A 17,440-nucleotide genomic window follows, 5' to 3' on the forward strand; every position below is an offset into this window, starting at 1 on the left:
AGAGCTCAAACCTTTAGTATTGAGGACTGCAATTAACTGAAGACACCCTTCGATTTCTCTTTCATATAAAAACTGGGACACATACAGACGGACACAAAACTTGTGAGCATCCTTTATACATTCACACACGCTCACACGGGGGCCCAAACATTTTCCTTTCCAGAATTCCACACCTTTCCCAGACCGAAGATTTCTTTACTGGATTTTAAAAGGAAAATTCCACTCTGGGAAAATGAGCCCCCAGCCAGCTCTGTAAATAGCGTCAGGCCAGAGATATAGCCTTAAACTACTGTACATGCTCCATATTCCTGCTTTATAAAGGACTACACTCCGTTACCTGGCGAGAGAGAGAAAGAGTGGGACACCAATCGACAGACAATCAATCAAGGTATCAGGAAACCCCACTGTTAAAAATTTAGTGATGATAGAGCCACGTGTCACTATGACACATAGCTTTACCAAATTAGCACCTTCCACCATCAAAATGACTTGAGCGGAGATGGCTTTGGCCACATGGAGAGAATGAATCAATTATGCCTCAATCTGGTAAATCACTTTAATGCTGCTTTACAGTGGAATTTCCCTTTAAGGTTTTGGTCAGTGTTCAGTTTGCTGTATGCTGATAATTTGTGGGTCAGATGACTGTTAACAAGGCCATGACAGCAGATCTAAGGCTACAGAAAACATCTTCAGGACTTCACTGCCCACAATTTCCAAACTTTTTTGTGCAAGTCCAAAACGTTTTGTACATTTTCCTTTTTTTTTTTTACATTTCCAGCCCTGCCTAGGAACCCTGTACACACACACACACACACACACACACACACACACACACACACACACACACACACACACACACACACACACACACACACACACACACACACACACACACACACACACACACACACACACACACACACACACACACACACACACACACACACACACACACACACACACACACACACACACACACACACACACACACACACACACACACACACACCTCTGCCATTCAGCCATCCAGATCTCAAATATATATAGGTGTAGGGTCCCTCCTAGTTGTGCTTGGCACGGCCCCCTTTCAGGTAGCTCTTCCACCGCTTGACCACATCCCTGAAGATGGGTGCATTGTCTATGGACGCCAGCAGCTGCAGCTGGTTGATGTGTGTGGTGTGATAGTCCCAGCGCGCCAGGTTGGGCGACGTGCCGAGCATGAAGTGGCGCAGGTCATAGATGCTCCCCGAGCCTGTGTCGTAGAGCGGAAGCATGGCCTTGAGCGACTCCATGCCGCGGCTGAACAGCTGTCCGGCGTCCCTGCCCTGCTTCTCCCTGGCCGTCTCTGCCAGGTCGTAGAGTCCCAGCAGGGAGTAGATGAAGCCGTTGAGGACAAACGAGCTGGGGGAGGTGGGGTACTCCTCGTACCAATCGTACTTGTTCATGAAAAGGGCTCTGACCCCATGCTGCTCCGAAGGCATCTTGTAGGGTCCTGTGGCCTTGAGAGCAGCGTTGAGGTAAGCCTGGTCTTTGGTGAGGAGGTAGGCCCTCACCAGAGTGGACATGGCCTGGCCCTGGGCCATGGCCGAGTACCAGCCGGGCTCCAGTGGACGGAAGCCCTCGCCCAGCTTCCGGGTCACCATGATGGGCCAGCCGCCGCGCTCGTCCTGGTTGCGGATCAGCCAGTCGCTGGCGGCGAAGAAGGCGGCCATGTGGGCAGTGGTGGAGATGGTGACGTTGTCGACAAAGCCACGCCCCCGGAGGACCAGACGCACCACTCGCTTCGGCATGATCTGGGGATGACACAGGAGACCAGGGTTATGTTGTAGGGACGACACCAGAGACCAGGGTTATGTTGTAGGGACGACACCAGAGACCAGGGTTATGTTGTAGGGACGACACCAGAGACCAGGGTTATGTTGTAGGGACGACACCAGAGACCAGGGTTATGTTGTAGGGACGACACCAGAGACCAGGGTTATGTTGTAGGGACGACACCAGAGTTATGTTGTAGGGACGACACCAGAGACCAGGGTTATGTTGTAGGGACGACACCAGAGACCAGGGTTATGTTGTAGGGACGACACAAGAGACCAGGGTTATGTTGTAGGGACGACACCAGAGACCAGGGTTATGTTGTAGGGACGACACCAGAGACCAGGGTTATGTTGTAGGGACGACACCAGAGATCAGGGTTATGTTGTAGGGACGACACCAGAGATCAGGGTTATGTTGTAGGGACGACACCAGAGACCAGGGTTATGTTGTAGCTTGTAGACAATTTGGAGTCAGCTGGTTCAAACTTTACACATCTTTACACACATTACTTTTTGGAGTTGGTACATTGGCAATGAGTTAGTGTTCAACTTCATGGGCTCATAGACATTTAGCTTGAGCTATACCATCCACCTGAGTTTAAATGTAGGGCTTTACAGCTCTGAATATGACCATGTACAGATATCCCAGTAAAATCACCTAGTCCGTCATAGTGTCCCTGGCCCTAGTGTCCTAAGAATTGTTCCACTATTCACAGTCTATGGAGCAACTCAGGGTTTTGTCTCTTGATATTCACAAATTAAAACTGAGCGGTAGAAATACCATGTGAATTTACTGTTCTACTGTTACCTTGCATTCACCTCTTTTTATTGTACTGTAGTTGTGCTGTACGATGACAATACATTTTAATCTAATGGCATTTTAGAGTGGATTTGTTACATTAAGCTGTGGGGTAAAATAAATAAAAAGGCTGTACAATGATTTACTAGTTTCCATCTATAATCAAGTCTTATTGTGCATGTTTGAGATCTAAACACAACATAGGACATCAGAAAAAGAAAGTCACTTTATTTCAAGCTAAATAATGTATCCCACCCTTAACCATGAACACTTAAAACTGTGGTTTTCAACAGAATGAGAACAGATGTGGCTTTTGCTCAAATGTTAAGAAAATGAAAGGGGACCTCCTTTTATTACATTACTACATATTTTCAACAACTTTATACGACATCCTTGAATCTATGGATTTTTTTGCAAAGAAACTACTAATAAATAATAAATCTAATTTGTATTATTTTCCAGCATTCTTTTCATCCCTTGTATTGAACATGTTTTTCCTTTTGGTGGGTGTAGCAACACACCACATTTGAAATGAATTATCTCCTTCCCTGCCTGGCTACCCCACACCTAAGAGTAAAGAAAACCTTTACAAACTGGACATTACATTAGGTAAGCAGCGTTCCTGGCTCAGAAAACACAGCCAACTGATCAATCAAAGCCAATTGTTTCCCTAAAACAACAGTGTCTGGGGTAGCTACTATGGATTCACCCTGTCCACCGCCGCAGATCCAGGGGGTCAAAGTTTAAGTTTAAGTTGATTTGGATCCCCATTAGCCACAGCAGTGCTGTGGCTATTCTTCCTGGGGTCCATAACATGTAAAACACAGTTACAGACTCTCAAACATTCACATGGCATACAGACAATTAAAACAATACATACTCCTAATCAAATTCATAATACAATACAACAATACCTACTAATAATCAATTCACAATACAATACAGCATAATATACAATTTAGCTTTTTCATACATTATCTATGTTCATATCAACCAATTATACAATCTTCTAATAATATATCCATATCAGACACATACATTTTCATTTACATATATCCCTATCTCCTTATCAGACACATACATTTTCATTTACGTACATCTATTAGGGAATGTCAATTTCTTTGGTTGAAAATGTTGTTTTATCAAGATTCTGAAACAACATTTACTATTCTCCTGCGTTACATGTCTGGGAAGTAGGGGTGTAAAGGTACACGTATCCGTGCCGAACCGTTTCAGTGTGTACCGTACCGTACCGAACAGCTGTGTACAGAACGAATACAACGGTATGTTAACCACTAACGACCGCCCACCGGGGGCTGTTCTTTTCACAATTTAATATAATTATATATATTTTTTTACAAGTCGATTATTAATTTCAATATAGAATATTCGTTGACAGCCCTACAAGTACAATTAGTTACTGCACACTACATCACCCCCGAGTGGAACAGCCAAACTTTCCCCCACTGTACCGAAAACCCGTACCGAACCTTGACGTAAAAACCAAGGTACGTACCGAACAATGGGTTTTTGTGTACCGTTACACCCCTACTGGGAAGAGAGTTCCCTTCCTGCATACCACGGAACATGTACATTGTACCTCATTTTTACATGCTACTTTATTTTATTTCATACTTATCTTGTCTATCACAGTCTCTGGAGCGTTAACAGTAAGAAGCATTTTGTATAAAAGTATTCTGTACTTCTGTATGACAACTATTAAAGAAACTTGAAACTTGAACATGACAGTTCACTTCATTGCATTTGACCTCACTTTTGGAAGTGTAAAACCTTGTGCAGAAGCATGTCTGGTGGAATGGTTGTGTCTGTCAAGACTTACACATACACAGAATCAGCTGTTAACACACATTATTAGTTTTATTGGACCTCAGCGCAGCCTTTGACACAGTTGATCATTGTGGTTATGGTGCGTAGGCTCAATGATGTGTTTGGGATCTCTGGGTCGGCACTGAGATGGTTCTCATCTTAGATGAGAAAACTGAGCGCCCTCCAACCCAACAAGGCCACTGGCCATGACAACATCCCCTCCAAATTCCTCAGAGACTCAGCAGCCGCCATCACCCCAGTCATCACACACATAATAAACCTCTCCATAAAACAGGGACATGTCCCCAAAGACTTCAAAATTGCGAGTGACCCCCCCCCCATCACAAATAAGGCAGCAAATTAGAACCAGGCAGTCTACCGCCCTGTTTCTATTCTTACCTCCATCTCGAAAGTCATGGAAAAAAGAGTCTACGAACAGGTCGAAAAGTACCTTGCAGAAAAAAAATCTAATCTATGAATTCCAATCTGGCTTCAGAACATCCCACTCCACTGACACATGCCTTCTCTATTTGAACGACCACATCAAACAAGAGGTGGACGTGGGCAAATACTGCGGCATGGTCATGCTGGACCTACAAAAGGCCTTCGACACTGTCAATCACTCCATTCTGATTGACAAGCTAAAAGCAATTGGTTTTGATAGTTTATCAGTGAGCTGGATGCAATCCTACCTGGAGGGGAGAGAACAGATGGTAGAGGTAAATGGTACTCTATCCCCCCCCCCCCTCCCAGTGAGCTGTGGTGTTCCACAAGGAAGCATACTAGGACCGTTACTGTTCCTAATTTATGCAAATTGCATGTCATCAGCTTGTGACTGCAACTTGTTCCTGTTCGCGGACGACTCAGCCCTGCTGGTCTCTGACAAGAACAAGTTACAGGTTGAAAAAACCCTCAGCTCAGAATCTGCACCTGGCTCGGTGATAACAAACTATCATAACACCTGGGTAAAACAGAGTCCATTCTCCTCGTATCAAATAACAAACCAACGGCTTCTCTGTTACAGTGGGTGACAATAGTCACAAGGAAAGATGAAATGACATACCTGGGTTCCATCCTAGAGGCAAATCTTTCCTGTGACAAAATGGCATCCAATGCAATAAAAAAAGTCAACCAACGAACAAGATTCTTGTACTGGATCTCCTCTCTGGTAAACAAGAATACTCTGAAGACTCTAACAGGAGCACTCATTCAAGGTGAAGGAATCTATGTTTTTCAATGTGTATATAATGTATTGGTGGGTGACAGCATCTACTCAGACGGATCTATAGATCTTAAAAGTAGCCGGCAGTCAGTGTGTGTTGCAGCAGACTAACAGCAGCAGATGAGGATTCGAGCTGTGCTGTTTAACATCAACAGCAAGGTTACTCGATCTGGAGAAAGTGCATTATCAAGCCACAGCGTTTGTTATGGGGTAAGAGGGGCGGTAATGTCAACATCGCCGTTGCTATAGTGATTTGGGTCAAAGAGCCGCTGTCACGTAGTAACGATGAGAGGGGGCGGGGCCCGTTGCCATGGTAAGAATGTTATAAGGTGTGAGTTCCTTCCGGGGTAAGTTAGACTGAGATACGAAGCACAGATGAGCGGACGCGTTGATCAGAGACTTTGAAACGCGGGGAGGAAGGGAATATGCCATGTCATCGCTAGCTTCGGCTAACAGGGAATGGTGGTTGGCCACGACGAGGCCCAGGACCATTGGACTGTCGTGACAGAAGAGACGGTGGAGAAGAATGAATTAAGACTGTTCAAGGACAATACAGAATGGTTTACATAGGGTACAGAGGCTATGTTTATATGAGAATAAACATGAGGATCTAAGGAAAGAGATCATATTGCAGTGTCGTTTCTTATGACTAACGGATGTACTAACAGGCGTTGATACAAACAACGCAGAACAGGGAGAGTCACGAAGGAGATGACGAGATGAGATTGGTTGGTTGATTACCGAAGAATCCAACAAAGGGTACTACGACTATGCTTGCACCTCATGGTACCAAAGCACCTCAAAGGCACTAAAAACAAAACAAACTGGTCAGACTACTGCTTGACCTTACTCCTAAAACCCACCTCATCCCTGCCCATTTTGACAACCTAGGATGGCTTAGAGTAGACGACAGAGTACAACAACTTGCAATGGGCCTGGTCTACAAGATACAGTACACTACACCACTAAGGTACCCATGTACATGTCGAAATACTTCCCAAAGGTCAGTGAATACCACGATCACAACACCAGAGGGAGTTCCACAAATCATGTTCAACCCAGATTCGGCACAAACAAGGGTCTAAACACGTTTAGCAATTATGCCACATCAATGTGGAACTCCCTACCCACAGCCATAAAAAAAATTGAATCCCTACCCACCTTCAAAACCGCTCTCAAAGAGCACCTACGGGAGGCTGCAATTCGAAACTGGCCCCCGTAAATGACCAAACCCGCCCTCCCACCCACCCGCCCACAAATGTAACAGTACTGTATGTCAGGTATTGTCATAAATGTCATGATATATATCTGTATATCTGTATGGCCCCCGTAAATGTTCAAACCCCCCCTCCCACCCACTCCTAATGTACAGTTTCATCCCCCTCGAATGTACAGTATAACTGTATGTCAGAATCTCTGTTTAACAGTACTGTATAACTGTATGTCATGCATGTCAGAAATGTCATGATATATATCTGTATGTTGCGTATGTCTTTAACACATTGGCCGCCATGCATTGTACCCATCTTTGGGCCCAGTCTGCCAGCGCTGTAAGCCTATGGAGATGTTTACCTTCTTTGCAGGGCTATAACTTTTTCAATATTATAGCTACCGGTATATCGACATTACTATGAATGAATGAATGAAAAGTTTATTTTTGAACATGTTATTCTCCATATTTCTCCAAACAACTCACGGTATCTTGTTCCGTCAAACCAAACAATCATAACAACAAATTAAAAAACATTAAAAAAAAACATTAAAAAAAGAAAAAAAAGGAATTATAAACAAAAGGTCAAGAGCAATGTGTTTGGTTAGCAGACATGTCCAAAAAAGGAGTAGAGGGAAGCTAAGCTTATTGATCCCTACCCCCTTACATTTATATTTGTTCTTCCGTTAATTTGACTAGATATAACATAATTTAGTATATTACAATATAGAATATACTTTTACTTATATTAAACGATTAAAAGAAAAAACTTGATTCACTTGACAGCAGTGAATATAGTACAGCACTACATACACAATATAACATAACTTTGTTTATCCTCAATACTCATTTCTGTATTTCTCTAATGTGTATTTTTTTAGCTGCTTTTTAAATTGTGCCACATGTTTACTCAGTTTGATGTATTCGGGTAAATTATTCCACAACTTCACTCCACACATCTATGGCCCATTCAACATCAGGTATCTATTGTTCCGGATGTGGGAACGTTATATTTTTTCATTCATACATTGTCGTGTTAATACCGTTGTGAATATAAGTATGTTTTTAGAGTTTTCTGCAGTAATTCCTAAAACGCGAGTTATAGGCCCCGACGCATATGATAGATTATCGATTGGCGTTTCTTTCCTATACACGCTATATAAAAAATTCAAATGTATATGATCGGTATACATTATGCTTCATCATGCGTGAAGGAAAGGGGGGGGGGGGGGGGTCACTTATAATTCCTTGATCTTCAGTAACAGCTTTAATTAAATGGGTTGATACGTTGATCAGACTGATTGCAAACAAAGAAATGGACAATCGAGCTGAAAATAACGTTAGATTCCTCTTACCGTTCGCCGATGAGACTGGAGGAAAAATATTCCAATTATTTGACGTCGATCTGCTAGATCCATTTCCCGTTTGTATGACGCAATAAACGCCGAAATCATATTGATTATTGCGTTTCGAAAAGTGATCCCAATGCACTCAAGTGTGTATCTAGACCAAGGGTGGGCAATTATTTTTCCCGGGGGGCCGAATGAGCAACTGAAAATATGTTGGAGGGCCGGGCCAAAATTCCAAACTCAATTATGCATAATATACATTTTATTTCTATATAAAAAGCAGTAAATGGCATTGTTTTGACCCCTGGTAAGAGTGTATGTTATTATTTGGCAATTAAAAGGTGGGGTTAGCTTTCAAAAATATAATTTATTCAAATAGAATCTATTTGATTCTATGAAACTCGTATTAAATGATGAACAAAATGTGAAACATTAATAACAAAGGGCATGTATGAAAAAGTGCTATACAAATATTATTATTTTGAGTTTCATATACTATTGATTGAGTTTCATATACTATTGAAACAAGGATTTTCTTAGCTTTCTAAAGACATCACATCATCTTATAGCAAAAATAAACAAGACATGAAGTGTCCCAGTAGCCTTTTTTACTCTACATGCCTATATTAAACATTTAATGTTTTCAGAACTGTGCAAAAAAAAGAAAAAAAAAATATCAAGTGTCCCATTTCACTTGTTATATTTCCACATTTTAGTGTTCTTCAGCTCTCTTTTTTTTTTTTCATTCAGTGTGATAAATCCAGTCTCTGTTGAGCTTTAACAAGTCCATCAAAGTCAGGTTGCATGTCTGAGGTGGAGATGCGAAGCACAGCTGCCAGATGTTCATCAGTGAGAGAGGATCTGTACCTGGACTTGGTAAACGTCATGACTGAGAATGTCTGTTCAGATATAGGTGGATCCAAAGAGAACCAACATCTTCTGAGCATGTCTCCTCATGTTTGGAAAGTTCTCCTCCTTGAGAGCAGAGTAGAACTCTAGCAATGATGCTGACTTAAAGTGCTCTTTCAGTAGTGAATCAGACTGCAGGTCAATGAGTTCAAGCTGAACATCAGTGGGTGCACTATCAACACTGCAGGTAAAGGGAGATGAAACCAGCTGCATTTCATCCTCAACCTTTTTGAAATCTTGAAAACGCCTTGAAAATTCATCATGCAGTGCTCCCAACATGGATGAGTACCTGTGCCGGTGATCAGCTGATGGTTTGACTTCTTTCAGGGTTTTCATGTGTTTGAGATTGTTGCTGCCTAGTTGCCTTGAAATTAATTGCAACTTTGTCATGAAGGCTTTCACATGGCTATGCATTTCATGAGCAAAATGCCCTTGCCCTGCAGTTGTGTGTTCAGTAGGGATGGGTACCGTTCACATTTGAACCGATACGGTACCGGTACCTGTGAATCGATACCGGTACCCAACGGTACCTTTTTTCTGTACTTTAGTCTCTAAAAATGTAATCTACCTACCTCAGTTGTGAAAAAAGAAATCCAAACTTCAAATAACCACACTTTCGACCGTTTTCGGCTTGCCCCGACTGCTTTGTTGTTGAATCAAGTCAAATCCTAGGTAAGCGTATATTGTGCGTGTGAACGTTGACATGAAAAAAAAAAAAAAAAATTATCATCCTGTAATCTTTCGCGGGCCGGTCAGAATCATCCCGCGGGCCGTATCCGGCCCGCGGGCCGTACAATGCCCAGGTCTGATCTAGACCCACGTTACAATATATCTCTGGCGGAGGAATTTCCTTGATGCACAGAGCGCCACTTCCGGTTTGGCGTGGAGTATAACTCGCCCGAAATCCACCAGGGGCGGTATTGAGGCGTTGCAATATCAGACCAGGGTCCAGCTGCGTCCCGGAGGGAGGCTGGATGAATTATGAATGCCATGGCGAAAAAATGAAATATTGATCCCAAAAACGAGTTCCCTCGTTGTTCGCGCACAAAGTGTTAATGTCATTATGAATTGAAAATGGGGGACCCTGACAAGACGAAAGTCTTTCTCTGGTCTGCATCCCCTTAACAATTGTGTGTACTGTATTGTACCCATTCTGCAATCTGTTAATAAAGTTTTCAATCAATCAATCAATCAATCAATCAATCAATCAATCACCTAGCTGATAGAAGCTTTTCTGTGTCAGTGGGTCAGTTTATGTCCGACTCTACCCCACTGTCCTGTGGGGTTCCGCAGGGTTCTGTGCTAGGGCCAATGTTTTCCCTATATACGTTTCCCCTAAGCCAGATTATTAAATGTTTTAATGGAATATTTTATAAATTTTATGCGGATGTTCTTTTAAGCCCAGTGAGTGTAATCATTTTGTTATTTGTTATAATTGTTTTATGTGTAGTGCGTTCATCTCTATGTAACTGTTGCTATGTTTTACTTCTGTGAAGCACTGTGATTTTATCGGTGAAAGGTGCTATACAAATTAAGTTTACTTTACCTTAAAAAATACAAAATCACACAGTGCCTACAGTACATACACACTGTCACCAGTCAGCACACACGCATGGTAGTGATGTGTTACTACTTGTGAACTCTTGGACCAAAGTTTACAAATATGTTTAATCCTATAATAGCAGGCCTGTGAAGTTTGATGATATTCTCACAAAACTCACATTCAGTACTCATGATATTTGAAATGTGTTGTTACTTTGAGATATCCTATTATTGTTATCTATGTGAAAGTGAGAAGAGTTGTGGTTCGGTGAGCAGGCATCTGACATGTTAGCATGTTAGCACTAGCTAACTGCTTTATCTTGTAATGGCAGTGTTTGCATATGGCATGCGTTTTGTCCGTTGACCATTCTTTTCTCAGAAATCCAAATTACTTCCACACTGCCGATTTATTACTGTACTGTAAATATCCTCATTGTTTTTTTTCTTGGCTGCTTGCCATTGTCTGCCTGGTGCCGCTAGCCAGTAGCTAGCACTGTTTGAATGTTTAGGAAGGAGGTGCACTTGGATGGAAATGGTGACACAGACGTGCCCATGGGGATTTCTAAATCAAGGCTCATCGTAAAGGTGACGATATGGATCGATGTCATTGGATCGTTGATCATTGTATCGATATATTGATCCAGACCCATGAATGGTTATACCCCTACCAGCATCACAAGACATGCCCTCCTTTGGAATCCACAAGGGAAAAGAACGAGAGGCAGACCAAGAAACACCTGGTGCCGTGACGTGGAGGCAGACGTGGGGACAGCTGGAGAAACTGGCCCAGGACCAGTCTTTGTTGGCAGCCCAAGCGGGGCTCCAGGCAGTAAGTAATTCAAGTAAAACATTTATAAAATAAATACAATTAATTGAGATTCTAAAATGAACAGATTTATCACCAAACCTTTTCCATCAAATGTGTTGGGTTTGAGTCCAGCAGCTCACTGTGTTTGTTAGCCTTCTTCTATGATAACAAAGCTTTGTGTGACATTTTCAAGCAATCAATACTTTTGTATATCTTGGAATTGTATGGTTCTTCCTCCAGCGTGTCTGGAGGACAAAAGACAAAAGGTTAATAACAACTGATGCAAACCAACCTTGGTGGCCTTGACAGCCTTGGTGTTGGACAGTCCCACACCCTTCCTGAGGTCGGTGAGAAGGTCACGGGTCAGCGTGCTCCAGATGGCGCGCGGCCCAATGCCATACGTGATGTCGCGGTCCTTGAAGGCGATGAGCTGCGAGCTGGTGACGTAGTGGATGACAAATGGCGCGCCCTTCTCCGTGGTCTCCAGGACCACAGACACACTGCCGTTGGAGGTGAACTTGAGGTCTAAGCTGAGAATGAAGTCCTTTGAGTTCCCCAATGGGAGGGACACACCCTCCGAAGACTCTGTTGGGACAACAAGTCATAAATATATCAAATAAAACTGGATTTAAGTGTTGGAAATTGTCCTTCGAGTTCCTCTCTGTTGGGACAACATGTCGGAGTGTTGGAAAGAGACTTGCTCCTGTTAATTGCTATGAGCCTATAGATCAGGGGTCAGCAACCTTTTTGACATGGAGTGCCTGTTTGAAATATAGTTGTAACTAGTGTGCCTCAACAATATTCCATGCATCGTAATTTTTTTTCTCATAATCAGGTCTTTTAATGATAATTTTTACATTATTACATCATTATTGTTATTGTTATTATTAACAATATTATTATGATGGTTGTATCAACCCTAAATCTGAGTTGGGGGGGGGGGGTGCAATGCAGACAAAAAGCTGCATACAGTGCAACCATTTCACTCACATTTGCCTTCATTTTTGGACACATCACACACCATCGGTGTGTGTACTGTACGTGTGCTGTCATAGCTCCACCTACAGGTCTAATGGAGAACGCCAGGAGAACACCAGGATGTGAATGGAGGGTGAATGTGAGGTATATCGTGTAAATAAGTTTTGATTGATCGCAAGACTACACTGTAAAAAAATAATAATAATAAGTTACCAGAACTTAAAAATATTGAGTTCAGTTACTGTGCATTAAGGTTTTCAGTTTTCAATCCATTATAAGTTAACAGAAAAATAAGTACACAACCACATTATTTCAACCTAATAAAACTATGTTTATTGTCATTGTTTTAAGAACACAAGTTGACTTGGTAATACTCACATTTTGAGTAATAAAATTGCTTTTAACATGTGCAATGTTCAATGAAATAGACAAATAAATAATACAATTTGTTGATTAATCCCACTGGTCACAATGGTGACCGTAATAATGTTTTTGTTATAAGGCTCTGCAAATGTTACTGAATGATGTAGCAATGTATTTCCAGCTAAATTGAAATAATAAACAAATAAAGGGTCTCAATTAAATATGTGGTAGTAAAAATAACCTGTGGGAGGATTTCAACAAGATAAATGCGACAACAGTGCAAAATATTTCACTATAATATTTCAAAGCACATTTTTTTTATTTATTTTTTTACTGCTGCCCCCGCATGCCTATTCAGGCACGCGTGCCTAGGGTTGCCTACCCCTGCTATAGATCATCAATTGATTGTAGCTGTATAAATAGTGTAGCTGTCCAGCCAAACCTTACTTTTGTAAATACAATATAATCTCTATTAAAAAATGCTTTTAAATACAACTAGCTCACAAAGCAGCCCCTTGGTGATTTCTCTGACAGCTGCAATCTTCTGTAATCATCTTCCCATGTGATCCACAACACAAAACCAACCAGACTCTGTACGCACAATTCTATCCTGTCAAAACGGAACATCCATATTATTACTATTATCCCTGTGAAGTTCCTAGCTAACTGTCGAGTACGCCAGGCTCTCTCCTGACTGCAGACTAGTGTGGAGACCTGAGCGTCAGAGAGAGAAAGCGATCAAGAGAGACGGAGAGAAAGAGAGAGGGGGGTGCCTCCCGTGGGATGGGAGATCAGATGTGTCACTGCACACTGGGCTTAATTAGAGGAACGCTAGACTAGGAGGGGAGAGACAGAAGGGAGAAGGGAGAGGGATGGAGAGATAAAAAAAGAGAGAAAGCAGGGAAGTACTGCAGAACGAGAGAGTGACTGTGAGAGAGATGCCGTAAGTGCATCAATTATTCCCCCGCCATGTCTTCCCTCACGGACGAGACACTCCGAGTTGGAAGAAGACGATTCCTTCTCTGGTGGCATTCAATCCCCAAAACTCTCACACTCATCAACTCCCTGCCAGTTCAGTGCAGTTCAGTCAATTCAGCGGATGCTCCGAATTTCCAACCCGAGGAATGCGGACGGCTTGTAGACGTACGATTCCCTCAGTGCTGCTACTCGGCCTGCGCTGCGTTCCGCCCCGGCACTACCCCAGATGGTTAAAAGATGGAGGGAAAGTGAGTGGGTGGTGCGAGAGGAGGAAAAAGAGGAGGATAAAGAGGAACTATAGGCCTCGTGCAACAACCACATGCACGCACAGATTTGATCGCTGGTACGATCAACATTTAAATTTGTGCAGCAGACCTGCTGTACTGAGATACGCACAACAGTCCCACTGTTCAAACATTAATCATTTGCCATGCCTTTGGAAACACTCTTATTAAAAGAATATATCATTACATACAAATAGATATAATGCATATCAATATTGCATTTAGATTTGATTATGTACAACAAAGAAAAAGGCATAATATAGGCTGCTATTATTATTATTATTATTATTATTATTATTATGGACTGTATATTTTAGAATGTATATATATATTTTAGAATGTATATCTTTGACTGGATTCTTATTTTTGACAACCTAAATGTTTGTTGTGAGCGATCTGTGGTGCCGAATTTCCCTCTGGATTAATAAAGTTTCTATTCTATTCTATAACGTGGCTTAGAATAATAATGATGACAAAGCAGGGAGAATCCATAAATGTGTTGGGATGAGTCGTGACCAACAATCTGCAATACAAATAAATATACATAATCTGTTTTATCTAATACGATAACGTTTTCAGTCTGTTCCCCTCATTCCAATCATTTCCATTTCGAGATACAAATATTTTTTTATGCATTTATTTAAAAAAAAAATATATAAAATATATATACTTTGTGTCACTGTATCGATATAATATCGACACGCAAAAGATCACAATATATTGCTGTATCGATTTGCCCCCACCCCTAATATACATGTATATATACACAGTACACAAACACACACAGGCTGGTATCTCACTTAACGAGAGACAAAGCCAACCCAGGAAACAAAAGTAGGAGAAGCTGAAGGAGACAGAAAGACAGTGGGTCAGGAAGTGAGTGCAGGAGCAAGCGCCAGTCTGGCAGGGGCCCCTGGCTGGCTACGGCTCTTTAATGCACTCATAAATCCATTACTTAAGGCAATCCGGAGAGTAAGTGGATTTGTACTGTGGCCCTCTGATTACTCTGCCATCAATAAAGGATGGGAAGGGAATACAGACGAGATTCCATCTCCTCTGCGCTGCTCTCTGGCTGCTTAGCAGGGCTGAGGCTGAAGTGACGTGTGGCTAGAGATGAATGTGTGTCCATGACGAGTGTGTGTGTGTGTGTGTGCGTGAGTGGGGGAAAATCCATACAGCACTATATTGCAATATTTTGCGTGCCGATATTATATCGATACAGTGACTGCAAGTATTGATATGATTTCTTTTTTAAGGGTTAAAAAGTATTGGAATGAGGTGAACAGACTGAAAACCTTATCTTATTAGATAAAACAGATGATATATATATATATTTGTATTGCAGATGTTAACAAACCTTTCAGTTGGGGACATAATTTAGTTGAAAAAAAGGTAATAAATCGCAATATATCGTGATGTTACAATATCATGACTCTAGTATTGTGATAATATTGTATCGTGGAGCTTCTGGTGATTCCCACCCCTAGTGAGTGGCCATACATACACTCAGATATATGCATAATATGCAAACAATAGATAATGAAAGATATTATTTATTAATACAAAATAAAAGAATGAAATATAAAAACTGTAAATTACATTTTGATAGTGTGACTATAAGTAATGTAGAACATCTGCTAAGTACTACTAAAAACAAACCACCAGGTGTTGACAGTCTTGTCGGGAAACCTCTGAAATTGGTCCCTGATCAGCCTCTACAGCCAATTAATTAAATACTGTCCTAAAGGCAGAGTTGCACTCAGTGGTTGAACGAATACAAAATAATAAACTAGTTCTAAAGATATCAAAGACAAGTACCGGTAGCATAATTTTCGGTTCAAACAATACTCTCAGTACAAAGTGAACCCAGTCTTGAAACTTTAAGTGATAAGGTAAATGATCAAGTCGAGGAGACTAAACTCCTAGGAATAACAGTAAATTGTCATGGTCACAACATTAGTCGTGGTGAAAATGGTTATTTCTATATAAAAAAAAATATATATATGTGCTCATTGTTACCACTAAATGCTATCAAACAGGTGATTCAAGCTGTAATTATGTTGAATATTGACTATTGTCAAGTAGTATGGTAAATGTAACTATGAATAAACTGAAAAAATTACTAATGGTACAAAACAAAGCAGCACGTAGTTCTGAATACAGAACTAATGTTGCAGCGATGCACAATTGTTTAACTTTGTTACTTGTCAAAAATAGGTTACTCTACTGACTCCTTGTATTCACTAGGAATATTATTGTTACAAAGATCCCCTCAATTCTGTATAACGATTTATCTATAAGTCTTGACAGACACAACCATTCCACCGACATGCTTCTGCACAAGGTTTTACACTTCCAAAAGTGAGGTCAAATGCAATGTTAATGTCATGTTCCGAGGTATGCAGGAATGTAACTTTCCTCCCAGACATGTTACGCAGGAGGACAATAAAGGTTGTTTCAGAATCTTGGTAAAACAACATTTTGCAACGAGAGAAATTGATATTCCCTAATAGATATTAACACTTTGAGTGCCAACAACGAGATTTTTTTATTTTTATTTTTTATTATTATCGATTTCCATACATTTTTCATCAATCTAGCCTCACGTTACCAGTGGGGATTGTCTGAACCCCAACAGGGAAAATACCGCCCCCTATCGTCTCTCCGGATGGTACTGCACCCCTTTGGATTGGATTGAATGAAACGCACGGAGAAAAAAAAGTCCTGCTTCCACATGTTACTTGTCAGGCATGTAACCGGAGACGATCAAAGTCATCGCAGACCACCAGAACAGCGGAGAATGTGTGTTTCCAGTACCCAGCGTTGGATCAATAAACGGGATCGATATTTGGAATGGCGATCAGGAATTGGAATAATCTTTTTGGAGAACATCTGATCTGAGGTAAGGAATCTATTTTACCAGTCTTGGGATAATCAGAGCTATTTTCACCTATATATCAGCGTGTGCCATATGTATGTGTGTGTGTGCGATCAGGAAATAAGATAATCGATTTTTCACCCCGCTTCTATAGCGTGCATAAGTACACATATACTATCGATAATCTAGCGTTTATTTGAAAACTATTCATAAATAGGCCGAAAAATTACAGCGTGTTTTGTGTATTCCAGTAAAGGGAGATTATCACAGAATCTTCTGAAATTTTCTGAAACTTTCAAAAACTAGACTTTTTAAAAATGGTATAAAACGGAAATGAACCCATTAAAAAAACAATCCGTTTCGACAATGTTGACTGCAAACAAGTCATTGATAAGCGACGGCCATATTAGACACATAGCCATAATTTAAGATAGTTTATGCGTTCGCAAATATGAGAGCTCTGTCTAGGGCTGTAT

At 41.2% G+C, this 17,440-nt stretch overlaps 1 protein-coding gene across 1 annotated transcript in view; it reads right to left on the reverse strand.

The window, feature by feature from the left end:
* Window positions 1-988: 988 nt before the first annotated feature.
* Window positions 989-17,440, reverse strand: part of glceb (glucuronic acid epimerase b) — a 156,166-nt gene continuing 139,714 nt past the window's right edge. Inside the window, exons 5-6 of the mRNA XM_084337298.1 lie at window positions 11,776-12,068; window positions 989-1,793 (exon numbers count right to left, since the gene is read on the reverse strand). Of these exons, the coding sequence (XP_084193424.1) occupies window positions 1,062-1,793; window positions 11,776-12,068 (1,025 nt within the window). The 3' untranslated portion in view covers window positions 989-1,061. The remainder of the gene's footprint in view (window positions 1,794-11,775; window positions 12,069-17,440) is intronic.

This window comes from Notolepis coatsorum (assembly GCF_963971535.1).
Source record: "Notolepis coatsorum genome assembly, chromosome: 20".
Lineage (NCBI taxonomy): Eukaryota > Metazoa > Chordata > Actinopteri > Aulopiformes > Paralepididae > Notolepis > Notolepis coatsorum.